The following is a 15,845-nucleotide window of genomic DNA, read 5'->3' as shown; positions in this document are numbered from 1 at the left end:
ATTAAATGAACCAACTATATTAACCACATACTAGTATAAATCATTCCTGTTTAATCTAGATGGTAAGTTGTTTTCACCAGCTAATCCAGATGATAGTAGAGATGATATATAATAACCAATAACCATCCTCGATATAATATATGAAACTTCACTGATTCAAGTCCTCAAAAATGTGTGTGCATCGAGCATAACTCAAAAATGTGTCTGTATATACAGCTATTAAAAGCTTCAACCATTGATCTTTGGGAAACAACTTTTTACGAGGAGCATACCTTACAACTCTTCCTACAATATCCGTAATAGTCTTCGGAACCAATCATGTAACTAGGGTTCTTTTCACACTCACCCGCTGAAGCCCAGGTAGCACAATTCTCGTTCTCATCAACACAATCTCCATTTACAGACTGCCTCTTTGCCGTATCGAATGACCTGACATGGATCCATTTTGTTGCAGACCATTTCTCACCCTTTATCACTGGGCAACTTCCATGCAAACTGTCGGAATCAGTTGTTGCATCAAGATGAAGACTGAAGAATAGTAATGCATCACCTTTTCTGGGTTTCACTGCAAGGACGAACAGTAAAATTTTGTGATGATTATATGGTTGGATTTCTAAGGTGGCAATTTTATCCGAGAACAATTAAATAAGATGCTATGAACATATAGAGCAGGTTCATAGTAATATCTGTAGAATTAATTGGAATACAGATCACAAGCCAATCATACAAACAAAAGTGGCAAACTTAATTTCACTTGTTCATTAAAGTGAGATTTTATCAGCTAGAATCAAATGAAAATTCTTCCAACAGATCGGTATGATCTAGCATATTAATATCCGAGAAAAGTAAAAACACAACACAGTAAGCATTTCACAAAATCTCCAATGGAAATCATAGTATTACCTGCATATCCATTTTTTGCACAATCTGACCAGCTATCATCCTTTGGCTGAGAAAGTTTTCCCTGCAGAAGGCAGACTAGTAAGTGATGAACAAAATAAAATGGAAATGTAAGCATTTAACAATGATAGAATAGGAAGAGAGCAAACATAAATAGGGGGAATAAAAAATTCACAGTCAAATGCTTACCTCTGCATTTGGAAACACAGTTTCCCCACCACTCTCAACATCAGACAAATACATCAGTACAGTGGCTATACGGTGACCGCCCAGCTCTTGATTAGCCTTGTCATGAAAATAATCGAAATGTGGCTCATACTTTTGACCATTCTCGTAATGTAGTATTTGCATGGACTCCCCATTCTCTGGTTGGTGTGCCATATTAAAATAAGATGAGAAAACACCATTCAACGTAGATTAAGAAATTATAGGGTAACAACAAGCAAGAAATGATATATACCTACTGGAAGGAAGGTCCATGCAGCAATCCTAGCTTCAATATCAGCAACTACTTCATCCTTCACATGAGAAATAAAGGACACCACATAAGCATTTGAACTTCAAGAATCAGCATATACAATGCTTTCCAAACACGGTCCACAAAAGTAAACAATCTGAGTCATCACAATTAATATTGAGTAAACGATCTCTAAACTTAATGAAACAAGTAACTAATACTAAGCAGTACACATTTGGACCTGAACTCCAGTGAAGAAAAAGATGCAAACTGAAGAAGGATTAAAGCAGTAACGCATTCCCCAGTGAGCAACAAGACACCAGAGGAAGAAATAAGAAGTAAATCAGTTATCAGGAGTCCTACTCGAGATCTCTGATACAGCATTAAGGGAAAGTAATTATCCCAAAAGCTTAAGCCAATACCAAAGAGCACAACTATCATCTTTAACTTTCAATGCATTCAGTGAGGAAACGGATTCTTTAGGTAAAGAGCTTGCCCTAGATTAAGTGTGAATGAATCATTAGGGGAAAGGAGTAAAAGACACCTAAAACATCATCTGTCATAAACTACCATCCAAAATTTGGTTATTTATGAAGAATAAGTGAACTGCCTTCACCGCTGTAATATTTCTATCTTCCATTAACAGAATTCCAGCTAATTTCACAGATTTAAACTAAAAAAAGGGGCAATTTAATTATATACCTGAGCTTTCTGAAGAAACATGCCAGAGCTGGTTCGAACTTCACTCTCAATGCTATCACCCGATTCATTATCCGCCACCATTGACTTCTCTAATTTATCCTTAGCCTGAAATTCACACATTTTAACAAAAAAAAGGGGAGGGGGTTAACATCACTAATCGAAATTAATCAACAAATTAGTTTAAAAAAATGTTGCTTACCAGAGTAATAAGGTGATCGCATTCCTCACTTGATAAAAATCCTTTGTAAAGGAAAGCCCTGAAAATAAAAAATAAAAAAAAACATAAAGTTCACAATTTTGAGTAAATTAAACAGAAAAAAGCTATAAAATGCAAAAAAGAAGAAGAGAGAAATTAAAGTGACCTAGGGTGCCATGAGAGTTGAGTAACACGAGTGGGATCAAATGGAACCGAAGAAGTTCCTCTCTTCATTTCAAGCACCGATCCATTGATCTCAGCTGAAACCAAACAGAGATGAAGCAAAATAAGAAGCAAGAATCCTATAAAATACCAATGATCCATTAAAAGGGCAAAAAAAAATCCCTTGTTTGGATCCAATCGGTAATAGAATAAAAGAGATGATAGGTCTTCGAAGACTTTTGCCTTGGAGTTTGGTGGGTTGTGTACTGTTTTTTAGTCGAAATGTCAAAAAGCGAAAATGGAACATGTGTCCAGTAGAGGAACTATAAAACCAAAAACGATGCGTTTATCCCTTTTCTAGCCAATATTAATGCAAGCACACAATTGCAACTGTCATCTCCACCTTCATTTTAAAATTCTAATTTATATCAATTAGATTCTTAAAATTATGACTCGTCAAATCTTATATAACTAAAATTAATAAATAAAATAATATTGCATTATTTTTAAAAGTAAAAACTAAACATAAAGTAAAACTGAAAAAAAAAAGTGTGAACATAAAAACTTGAAAAACCTCATAATTAAGATTTTTACATCATCTATTTTTGCAATATTTATTTTTAAAATTTTAATTTTAAATTATGTTACATAAGATTAAATACATCATTTAATAGTTGATTTTAATAACTAAATAATCTAATTAATATAGTTTAAAAATGTGATGATTTAAGTTTGATTGGAGTATAGTTGAATTGTGTTATTTGTATCCAAACAAACTTTTCTTTAATAACCTTGAATTTCTCACCCAATTACCATATATATTAAGTATTATTTTTAATCATCAATACTATTATTATTTGAAGGTGATGATTTTGGTATACAACAATTTATAGGACAAAAAACACCCTAAGCTACGAAACTAAAGGACAAAATAGCGTGAACAAATTATAGTTTCTAGCAGCCCATGACCTTACTAGGAGAAAGCTTTGGTTTTTCAACCACAGTGCCATCATTTCCATCCAAAGCCCTGTACTTATCTTTTCTGGTAAAACTTGTACATTCATATGATAAGCTTGCAGCAACAATTCTTTGAATATAATTGGCAACTTCATGGCTTGATTTCCCACCACTACAAGTTAAAGCATATGGCACCTTGTTCAAGAATGTTACTTCATAAGTTGGGCTAGGGTTCATGAAGAAGTAAAATGGGTCCATCCCTTTCCACCCCCTAGCTGTTGTTCCATGGAACATGCTCATTCGGTTCGCCATTGCGATCGGAACAAGTTCGTCGGTTAACTCCGCAAATAAAGCCGAAAACCTTAGTAAAAACGGTTCCCTACATGTTGTTCCTTCGGGGCAAATAACTAGGTCGCCTTCTTGTAATAGCTTTTTAATCAAGGAAGCATCCGTGGCGCGATCACGGCTGAGACGGACGGTCTTAATAGGTGAGATGATTTCAGATAATCTCGATACGGAGTATGTCACGGCCGGTATCGGACGGCCTACAGCTGTGGACAGGAAGATAGGGTCAAGTAGGGTTCTATGAGAGCATATGAAAAGGACTCCGGTTTGACCTATTGATTTTTTAGCCGGTGGGGGTGGGTTGCCTTTGATGTAAACTCGTACACCAAGTGCCCAAAACGCATAATAGACTAACGGCATGGGAAGGAGTGCGCCGGCGGCAATGCGGAGGCAGGCAAGGAGGAAGCCTACGGGGATCCAAAGGATGATGAGAAGTGCAATGAGTGGGGTTGGTTTTTGAACAAGTCGGCCATCGTGGAAAACTACTGGTTTTGGTAGTTTGTTGAGGCTTACCGGATCAACTTCAGGCTTTGCTGGAACCACATAACTTTCCTGTAAACCAAACTAAAAGCCTTTTTAATCTAAAATGCAGAAGAAAGGTTAAAAATAAGTGTAATACCTGGTAAGAAAAGGGGAAAGACAAGTAACCTTGCACAATTTCATGAAAGGATAATCAGTCTTTCGATCCCCAAGACCAATATCGGGGATAGGCTCATCTTTGAAAGCATTCTCAAGTGCATCAGCCTTATTTGTTCCCACAAGAACCCCAGGATTCTTCACTAAACCAGTGGCTCTACCTTTAAACACATGGATTTCAGTTCCAATAACCAAATCAGCTCCCAAATAATCCTTCAAAAAGGGATCCACCATAACCCTTGGGTTGGCCGTAAGCACACATCTTTTCCCACATGAAGAGAACACCCTCCAAGTCTCGGGATGCAAATCGGTGGAGTAAAACTTGGGCAAAACAGCTCGAGCCACGGATTCGATATCCGACACTTTCATTCCCACGAAGGTTGCAAATATTAGGACTTGAATACCCGCCGATTCTGAGATGAAATAGTAAAGGATCCCTGCTATGGGGGAAGCTAAAAGCAAGAAGAGAAGCCTTAATATCCCACCAACTTCAAAGGCAACTAATGCAAAGTAAGGGAAAGAGCTTCGTCCTCTTAGCAGGGTTCCATCCATGTCCGCCACAACCGTATCTTTTTCACGCCCAATTGATGCACAGTGAGCTACTCTTGGAAATATAAAAGTAGGGGCTCCCTTTGGTTTCGCCATTGTTAGGCTTTTACAACTAACTATTTTTTTTTCTTTCTTTTTTTGGCTTGAAGCTTTGTGTTTAGTTTTGCTTCAATGTTCGTTTGCTTTGAGTTATATATAGAGAAAAAAGTTCATGAAGTGTATAACAAAAACGCTTTGGTGGGGGCACCGAGATTTCCAAAATATTTCCTTGAAGACAACGATTATAATTTTTGGGGGTACATTACGTGAATTAATTTTTCTTCCTATGAGTATTCAAAAATAATAATCGATAAAGGTGTTGTTTGAATTAACTGCATTACCTCAACCAAACTTACAATTAATATTATTTTTATTTATTTAATCTAAAATAATCAATAACCAAAATTTTAAAAATATTCTTTTAATAATTAAACTATTTTTTATAAATTAATTAATGGAATCGAGTTCAATTCCATAATAATCTATCATTCATCACGTTTACACATATACTTTGTTCTCCTTCTATTCTCAATAAAAATAAATTGAGTCATAGTTTAATTAATATCGGTACTATTACTAATACAAGAGAATATAAATTTAAGTGTACTAAAGTACATTATGATATTATCCTCTTATTTATAGTTTTAAATCATAATACACTCGTAAATAAATAAAATATATTTAAAAGTAAGTAAATGATAAAAATGGGTATGAAAAATGTATTGATTTTAACCTCACATGAATGATGAGTTAAATTAATCCTCTTTGTTTTACCCGCTATTTAGTTTGTCATCTTTCTTCATTGTATAATTAATGTTGCATTTGATGTTCCAGTTTTTTCTTCTCCATTTTCCTTTTCTCTTTCCATTTTCATTATAAAATTAGTATTGCTTTCGATTGGGTTAAGTACTTATTTATTTAAATTATAGGGTAAAATTTAAATTTTAAAATATGTTTTAAGTTTTATATATTTTATATATTTGAAATTTAATTTCTTTATTTTTATTTTTAGAAATATAGTCCCTTTATTTTTAAATTTTAAAATTGAAGTTTAATTATTCTGCCATTAAAATTTTTCCGTTAAATTCATTAGTGTGACATTTTAAATAAAAAAATGTATATCACTTGCTAGTGATGTAACAAAAAATTACATTGAAAATGCTTATGTGAAATTTTTTATTAAAACACTCATTCGAACTCGTTATGATGATAATTTTTTGTTGTTGGAATAATGTTCTATTAAAATTGACATAGGTAGCACTATATATTAACTATTTAGACTAACTAATGGCATTATAAAATAAATAGATCAAATTATGTCAAAAACTAAAGTATAGGAACCAAAATTAACATTTGACCCTCCTCTTATATTAAAAAAAAACAAGACAAACTCAAAAGATGTGTCACCCTCTTTTCAAACCAACAATATTTAAAAATAATTTTGAAAATAATAAATAATATTTAAAATATGATGGCTCTGTTTGATTTTCAATAAACAAAGTTTATTTTTATTTTTTGAAAAATGGAAAACATTGAAGAAAACATGTTCGATTAAAAATTTTAAAAATGATTTTGAACAATGAAATTATGTGAAAATTAAAAATAATAAAAAGTAATTTTCATTAAAATACTTCATAAAAGTAAAAATTATGAAAACAATGGTTTTATTTTTAACTTAAAATAAATTCAGATATGATCGAACCTATAATGTGATTATTCAAAATAAATTGGCTCTAGTTCAAACTCATCATATAAAACAGATTCTCATCTATTAAATGTGGTGCTTTAGTTCAAATCCATAAAATGTAATCTTATTTCTATTATAGAAAATATTTACTAAACATGTTTTCATTATTGAAAACAAAATTTTATTTTTATTTATTAGATGCGTTTTTAATTTTTTTAAATAAAAATAAAATAATACTTTTAGAAATTAAACAAAACCTTATTTTATTTTCAACTTCATTATCATAACTTATTAGCTAGAAATATGTTATACCCCACTTCAACATCGACACATGCCAAGACATGAAGTTCACTGGAAGCTGTTTGCATCTAACCCTTTGCTAGAAATTATCTATAGCAACCCTTCGCTTAAGATGGCCCATAGATACCCCCTTGTCCACCTTAATTAAACTAGCCTAGAGTCGACTAATTATGCATCCTTATGAGACTACTAAGGGATCACCAATATGCAATAACCTCGTACAACTTCCAAAGACGAGAATGTTAGAGCAAGACTACATAGTACATTATAAGGTGACAACTGACCTATAATAGCCTTGTCACCTAGTTGGCACACAAAGCCTTACAGAACACCTACAAAATAAGGGATGACCCTCTATAAGCCCTAGCACACGAGAGACCTGGGATTGACTCTTTCCCCTTGAAAACCCTAGACAACAAGCTTAGATTTCTCCTTCATCAGCTCCATTATTTTGACTCTCCATCTATTATAAGTAAATCGACACATTTCTCCATTATTCTCTCATCTTTTTTTGAAATCTTGATCAACAATACATAATAGACATTTAATACAATTAAAACTGTATATAGGTTGATAAATGTGTTTTGAATTTTGAATTTGCCACCACAATTCCAAAAGTTAGGATTTACGTGTCACCAAAAAAGAAAAGTTAGGATTTATTTAAAAGCTTAAAATATTAGGCAGCTATACATAAATGCACTAATTAGGTACTGCATGCCTTAATTATCACCATATAAGAATCAATATCAGTTAATTATCATAGTATAAGAATTAAAGTCGTCTCCAACATAATTTTTATGATTTTTTTTTGTAATCATTAGAATATTAAAGAAAAAAAAAAGACAAAGTTTGAATCTATATCAGTTGAATGCTAGACCAGAACTTTAATCATTCTTGTAAGTAGGGGTGTTCAAACGGTTAGTCGAACCGAATTAGTATCAACTAAATTAGCAGAACTTTTTAGTCAAAACAAGTATAAAACATATAAAAAAATAAATTGTTAATGTTTATTTGGCCGGATTATATGAATTAACCAAATTAACCGAATTAGTAATATCACAATACATATAATATATAATATTATTTATTAAGTTCGGTTAATTTGGTTAATTTCTGATTTAGAACCGAATTAACCGTTAACCAAAATTTTAAAAAACTTTTAATCGATTTCCGACCAAACTAGATCGATTAACATATTATTTAGATTTAAATTTATATTATTTGTAATTAAATTTAAACAAAAGCAATTTTATTTATGAAATAATGATCGGATTCTTTCTAATCTAACTTGGATGGTACCTATCACTGTCGGTATCAACCATTGTTTAGGCTAAAAAAATAAGGAAAGAGATGCAGCAGAGAATTACAAAGTCTCTTGCGACGTGGAGCTTTTCCCATCACTTTCTAGGGGAAATTACAATGTTGTGTGAAAAGTGAAAACTGACTTTTCTTTCCATGTTTGCTTTGATTTTTTTCTATATACTAAAATCATCAAGTATGTAACAAAAGCTTTGATTTTGCACCAACGTTGCTTTCCTCAAATAAATATACTGATTTTGCACTTTACTTGAATTATTTTTTTCTTCGAAATCTTTTAATAAAATTAACCAAATTTTATTTAGGGTAAACTACACCCATGGTCACTTTTGTTTACCTTAGGTTACGTTTTAGTCACTTATGTTTGAAATGTTACGTTTTAGTCATTTACGTTATCATGTTGTAACATTTTAGTCACTGAGTCATTAATCGTCGTTAATGGTGTAACGGTAAGCTGACGTGGCACGTTAAATTATCATTTCAAACAAAATTTTAGGTTAAATTATACAATTGATCCTCATATTTTTTTCGTTTTAAGTAATTTAATTTTTTTTTCTTTTATGTTCTTTAAACTTTCCTCTTTTTTTCCATTCTTTTTTGTTTCTCCCTCTGATTTCATACATTTCCCATTTCTTTTAACATATTAGGAAGTCAAATTGGCAATGAAAAAAGAAGTAGGAAGTCGACTGTCATCATTTGCCTATAACCAAAACCCATAAACCCATACCATGCTTCTTTCTTCACTACCAATTCGACTTCCTGGTATGTTAAAAGAAATAAAGAAGGTAGAAAAACAGAGGGAGAAGCAGAAGAGAATGGAAAAAGAAAAAAAAAAAAAAGAAAGAAAGTTAAAAGAACATAAAAGAATTAATTTGCTCAAAACGAAAAATTATGGGGACCAATTGTATAATTTAACCTAAAGTTTTTGTTTGAAATGATGATTTAATGTGCCACGTCAGCTTACCATTACACCATTCACGACAATTAACGGCTCAGTGACTAAAATGTTACAACACGATAACAGAAGTGACTAAAACGTAACATTTCAAACATAAGTGACTGAAATGTAACCTAAGGTAAACAAAAGTGACCATGGGTGTAGTTTACCCATTTTATTTATTTATACTTATTAACTAAAAAACCATAGATTAATTGAACTAAAATTAATTTTACTAATTTGATCGATTTGTGATTACTAACTGAACAACATTTTTTATTTTTTATTACTTGTTTGAAATTTAGTACTCTTCTTTTCCTATTTTAAATGAAAATAAATTAATTTTAACTTTTAAATATATATATATATATACCACTTAATAATAAAATCAAATATATACGGATTACATATTTCTAAAATAATTTTAAAATATAATATTCGTCACCCATTTTAAAATATTTTAATAAAATATTATTTTCAAAAAATCATTATTATTTAAAATACATTGTAAGGTAAATATAACACTAATATTTATTACAAAGTTAAAATATATAATTTTTCCAAACATTCAGTTGATGTAATTTATTGAAAATAATAAAATAATAAATAAAAATAACAAAAAGGTAACATTTTTTTATTGGATAAGGATGAGAGGAGATGATATTAAATTTTGTTGTTAGAAATTGAAATGACATAAACATGAAAAAGAAAAATTAGAAGCGGAAAATTCAACGTTTGTTTAGAGAAGAGACTTCGATTACAGATAATTTGGTTAGATCAGCACGCATTAGAAGCATTGGTTTAAAATTATTTGAGGATTCTCCTTTATTGATCTAGTTTAATTACTCTGTATTTTTTATTTTTCACCAAAAAAGTTAGAAGTAAAAGTGAAGGAGTAATTAATAAATATAATAATATATAATTGGAAATCACAAATTGCGCCCAACTCAGCCATTCACTTGAGAATGAGATGTGATCTTTTTACATATATTCATATTTAGTCCTAAACTTTTATTACACTTATAATTTAACCCTAATTTGTTTAAATTGTTTCAATTGAGTGCAAATTTTGTATTCATAATTTGCAGAAATTAAATATTTTTTAAGGAATAATAATTCCAATTTGAACTCACTATAAGGATTATAATAAGTATACAAATTTACTTATAATAGTTTTTAAATATACATATATATAATTTTCATTCAAATACTTTTTAAGCTTATAATTTTAATTAATACATACAATCAGCTTGTTGCACGAGTATGCAATTTAAAATAATTTTCAGATAAGTTTTAAAAATTAAGATTAAAGTAAATTATGCATGGACTACTCGTGTGCATAAATTTAGAAAGAAAATATTAAAGAAAATTTCCTTTAAAAATACTAAAAAATATTAAGGTATATCTATTCTTAATTTAAAATAGTTTTTAATATTAAAGTAAATATTTATACAATTTTAAAAATTAAGATTAAACTTTTATCTATTCTTTAAATCATTAAAATTAAAAATTAAAAATTAAAAACGAAAGGTTAAAATTGATTATATTTATAACTTAAAATATATTAAATAAATTGTATATGTATTAATTAAAATGCACGTGTTTGGAATGCAATACAAATTTTTTTTATTAAAATACACGGGCTTAAAATGCAGTTTTAAAATGATAATATCAGGTCATGTATATAAAAGATAAATAAAAATATTTTTTAAAATTTGACAATTTATTTTCTTTAGATAATTTGATAAGCGTGTGTTTGGCTCCCAAATGGCCAAATCCGCGACTTTTTTTAAGTGATGGTCGATCTCCCTTTTTGGTCATTTTTAGTTTACCTCCTGTGCGATTTCATCACTAATTCCTTTTTAATTAATTTAATTTCATCCTATTAATAGTTATTTAATATAGTTATAAAGTAAATATTTAATGCATGTAGATTTATTTATAAATTATATAAATGATGGCCTTCTTACTTTAGACCATGTTGATATTAGCAGTTTTACAATTTACTCTCTGAAAATATTTCAACCCATTATATTAAATATTTTCTAAATTTAAATTATCTTTATTTCCTACACATATATTTAATTTAGTCCTCAATTTGATTGTATTTGTTTTTTTTCATTTAGTCCTTTCCTTTGAATTTTATATTATAACTTCCATGATTAATTAATTATTTCAATAATTTCAAATTATTTTAAATAAAATAACCAATTCTTGGTTTTAAAAGATTTTTTATTCATCGGTTTAACTCAAAACCTCCTTTCGTAAATATATTATATTTAATTTTTAAATTGTTTATTAGCTTTTCAATAGTAACTTAGTTTGTAAGTATAAAACAGTGTTACCTTTTTTTTTAATATTTTAATTTATGTAAAATTTTAGTAAATGTTATTTGATTAATTCTAAAATGACCGATTGAGTTTTAGCTTAATTGGCATGAGCATTATTACCAATGTAGGAGGACGTGAGATGGAAACGCATTATCCTCCTATTTATGGGTTGGAGAGGGACTATAAGTAATTTTAGGAGTTAGGGGTGAGCAAAATTCGGTTCGATTCAAAAAACTCGATAAAAATTTAAAATTTTAAATTAAATAGTTCAAGTTATTTGAGTTAATCAAGTTATTCGGATCAACTCGAATAAAAAAATTAAGTTTTTTAGTTTAACTTGAGTATGAATTACACAATTCGAGTTATCCGAAAATCCGAATAAGAAAAGACAAAATTACGTTGTTTTGATAAATTTTTATCCATTAAGTTAAAAGGCAAAATCATTATATTGTTCATATAGTTAAATAATATTGTACTTCGTCTACTAGTTAAATAATCGGTCCATCTAAACGCAACATTAAGTATAAATAATAGGATTCGTTAACTCGACTCAATTTTACTCGAAATTTTTTGACTCGATTCAAAAAAAATTCAAATTGAGTTTGGTTTCTAAGATAAAATTTGTCAACTCGACTAACTCAAAAATTTTTGAATCGATTCGACTCGACTCGATCGAATATTCACCCCTACTAGGCATTGCCTTAAAAAAGTGCACGTATGATCAAAACTTACAATGAAATTATTCAAAAAAATTCTAAAATGAAATATTTAAAATTTGTAATTATTTTAAAATTTCTTTTAATTTTAAAAACAGACTTAAAAAAATTGTGGCAAATTTTTATGATGGATATTAATTAATAATATTTTAAAATATTTAATTTTATTTTTTGAAGTAAATTTTAATTTCTTTTAAATTACTTAAAATTACAAATTAAAAGTTAAATAAAATAATGCTTTTATAATATTTGATTTTATTAGTATATTCTAATTTTGTAATCATTTTATTAAAGAAACCTTACAAAATTTTATAAAAATTTATATGAAATAATTAAATATAATTAAACATTTATTTTAGAGTAAACTATAAAATAATCAATTGTGTATAGTTTAAGTTATGTTTTGGTCACTAAACTTTAATTTATTAAAACAGTTACTAACATTATCAATTTGTAACATTTTAGTAGTTGTATCATTATCCAATTACTAAAAATATTATAAAAGTATGACATGGCACAAATTATGTGATTAAATGCTGACATGAATTCCATGTCACAAATTATGTGATTAAATGCTGACATGAATTCCATGTCATGGCTATGTATATATTTTGAGTAAATATATTTTTTAAATTTTCTTTTACTTTATTTCCTTTTATTCTCTTTTCTTTCCTTTCCATTTTTTTTATCTTGTTCCTTCACCGCCATCTTTATCTCACCGATGAACCTTCACCATCATCATCTTCAACATCCAACTCTCACCTTCAACCCACGAGTCAAAAACCCTAAACCACTGAAAACCAAACTCAAACGTCAACAGCAACAAAGCCCCAAGCCCAAGAAATTTGGATAGTGTAGAGGAAAAGATTGATGAGGCTTTGGTGCTCCATTCGCAGATCCCAACAGTGAAATTGAAGCTTAGAATAGATAAACAACATACAGAAAACAAAAGCTGATCCGACGGTGGGGGAGGGGATCAGAGAAAGCTATGTTGATTAAAATGTATAACCAATCCATTTATATTTATGTCGGCTGATTAAAATGTACATTTGTAATTGATGTTTCAATTTTTTTTTCTATTTTTCTAGACATTCCTTTTCTAATTTGATTTTGTAAGCCTTCACTTTGTTAATTAGTGGCAGAGTCAAGTTGATGTTTGTGGGGTTAATTGACTAAAAAATAAAAAAATATATTTTATATAATCAATATATTAATTCACATAAAAATTTAAAAATAATCCTACAAGAATTTGAAAAATCCAACAATTTTTAAAAAGATTTATTTATAAAATAAATTATTTTATATAAAATAAATAAATCTCTACCCAGCTACTAAAACACAGCCATCCCAAATTCTTTTATTTTCTTTCCACACTCATATTTTTTTTTCAAATTTTTTATTCTCTAGAATTTTTACAAGACATGTGTTTAATCTGTCAGTACTTTCATGTTGGTCTCTTAATTTGATAACAACTCCTTTTTTCTTTTCATGCTTTATTGATTAATTACTAAAAATTAGGATCGTGACTTTTCTTATGATAGTTTAGGATTTTTGTGCAAGATTTAGTTCTTTTTTCTATATTGAATGATTTTGGGATTATTGATTTTGTATGAAATTCCTAACATTTTGAATAGGTAAATGATTAATACAAACCCTTCAGGTAGCATTTGGAACCAAGATTTTAGAATTTAGATTTGGATTCAAAAATAGTGTAAATTGAGATTTTGGAACCGAAATTTTTACTCCACCACTGTTAATAGAATAATTAAAGAAAAAACATAGCCGTGAATGAATCAAACACAACTTATCAAACTCGAAATGGTCATTTTAATTTTTAAATAAATTTTAAAAATTATTTTTACTTTAAAACGTATATTATTTGTAATTAAATTAAAAATAAATTTAACAAGAATCACCTTTGGATAGTACTAGTTTGCTTCCTATCAGTATCATGCAACATCAATCATTGGCTTATTATTTGTTTACAAGCAGCGGAGAATTGTAAAGTCCAATGTTGGGAGGTGGGATTTGTTTTCCGTCACTTTCTAGGGGAAATAACAATGTTGTGTGAAAAGAGAGAGGGAGTTGATGAGAAGTAGAGAGTAAGAGGGCGGACATGGATATTGGGCGTGATGTCCAATGTATTGACGTATATCATGGAACAGTGTGATGGAGAAGTTGAAAACTTCTAGACGATGCTACTGAGCATCCATGTGGAGCCTTCAACCTTGGTCTTCCATGAATTCCTTTTAAGTCCTACGAGGTTGGCTAGAAAGGTGAAGGTCAAAGGCAGAGCTCCGTTAACTGTGTTTTGAGTCATAGTAGTTATGCACAAGAGTCCAGTGTGGTGATGGGTTTAGCTGGGATGTGAGAAAGGGTTTAGTAATTGCAAACCAAGCTAATCATATAGAGGTGTTATCCATAATTTAATCACCAGTGAGCATAGAAATTATGTTTATTTTAGGGTTAGAATAGTAAAGTAAAGAAAAATTATAGGGTGTTAAGGTTGGTGATCTAACACACTTTCTAATATTTTAATGAGAGAAAGTAAGGATGCTTAAAGAATTATTTTGACAAAGTAATAATAAAGTGAAAAAGAAGGATAGAAGATGAACATATTTGAGTATTTATATACCAACTTTTAGTTACTCTAAAATTGTTAATTATATGACGTACATGAAGAGTACGCAGTTCTTTACACATGATTGGCTAGAATTAATATCCTTAGTCTTACAAAATTGTGCCACAACCTTTTTGTTAATTCTATCTTTTGACCTATGATAGATACTGTTACTGGAGGTGATATTGACTTGTTTCTCAAATATTATATGTTATCTGGATATTCATAGGGTTTGATCTTCTTGAATGAAGTTTGATTTCTTAGATTGGTATATCAAAATTTCATATTTGTTAGGGGTGGTTGACATTATGGTGGTGTCAAGAGCCACTAGTAATGTTTAGGAAAAATGGTGAGATTTGGAGAACTATGGAGGATTAAAAAACTAAGCCTTTGGTGGCTCTTCGTGGGAGGAGTCTATACAAAGGAAAATGAAACTTGACGTGGGTTTCATAGCACTAATACTATATTACATATGTTCGATGGTTAAATATAAATATACATGTGAATAATTAAAATTTAGAAAATATATAATTATTGGATAATAAAATGGAAGTGCTAAAGAATTGAAAGCTGTTAGGCCCACTTTTAATTATTCAGCAATTGAGTTCAACATAAAATTTAAGTCAGACCCAGTTTTTAACAACTCATATAAAATTAGTAACTCGTTAACTTATATCTACTTTATAGTTTATATTTAAGGTTGGTGATTATTTTTAAGAGTGCAATGTATCTTATCTTATAACCATCACTTGTTAAAATAGACAAACATGATTATCTTTAAATTAGTTATATCAAAATTAAATATAATTAGAATATGAAGGACAGGCAAAAAGTCTTAACGAGGAAGCAAATTTAGTACGTCGGAAAAAGAGTCTTAGCTCATAAGGTTTTTTACCGACTTTTGGAAACTACGAGACAAATTGCAAGTCAATTCTATACCTGATTTTTTCCATTATTTCAAGATTAACCCCATTTCTATAAACCCAAGCCACCCA

The 15,845-nt window shown here is 29.4% G+C and overlaps 2 protein-coding genes across 2 annotated transcripts; both read right to left on the bottom strand.

The window, feature by feature from the left end:
* Positions 1-107: 107 nt before the first annotated feature.
* On the bottom strand, positions 108-2,771 carry LOC105802460 (probable prolyl 4-hydroxylase 7). The gene is made up of 8 exons (XM_052623971.1): positions 2,661-2,771; positions 2,422-2,515; positions 2,259-2,316; positions 2,060-2,164; positions 1,361-1,418; positions 1,090-1,265; positions 904-964; positions 108-565 (listed from the first exon to the last, which is right to left on the bottom strand). The coding sequence occupies exons 1-8, from the start codon at positions 2,722-2,724 to the stop codon at positions 258-260; spliced, it is 924 nt and encodes a 307-aa protein (XP_052479931.1). The 5' UTR covers positions 2,725-2,771; the 3' UTR covers positions 108-257.
* Positions 2,772-3,371: 600 nt separating this feature from the next.
* LOC105802458 (glycerol-3-phosphate acyltransferase RAM2) lies at positions 3,372-5,000 on the bottom strand. The gene is made up of 2 exons (XM_012634110.2): positions 4,368-5,000; positions 3,372-4,271 (listed from the first exon to the last, which is right to left on the bottom strand). The coding sequence occupies exons 1-2, from the start codon at positions 4,998-5,000 to the stop codon at positions 3,372-3,374; spliced, it is 1,533 nt and encodes a 510-aa protein (XP_012489564.1).
* Positions 5,001-15,845: the final 10,845 nt, after the last annotated feature.

Source organism: Gossypium raimondii, chromosome 11 (genome assembly GCF_025698545.1).
Source record: "Gossypium raimondii isolate GPD5lz chromosome 11, ASM2569854v1, whole genome shotgun sequence".
NCBI classification, from domain to species: domain Eukaryota; kingdom Viridiplantae; phylum Streptophyta; class Magnoliopsida; order Malvales; family Malvaceae; genus Gossypium; species Gossypium raimondii.
The sequence above is the reverse complement of the archived record's forward strand: the minus strand, read 5'-3'. Positions and strand labels throughout refer to the sequence as shown.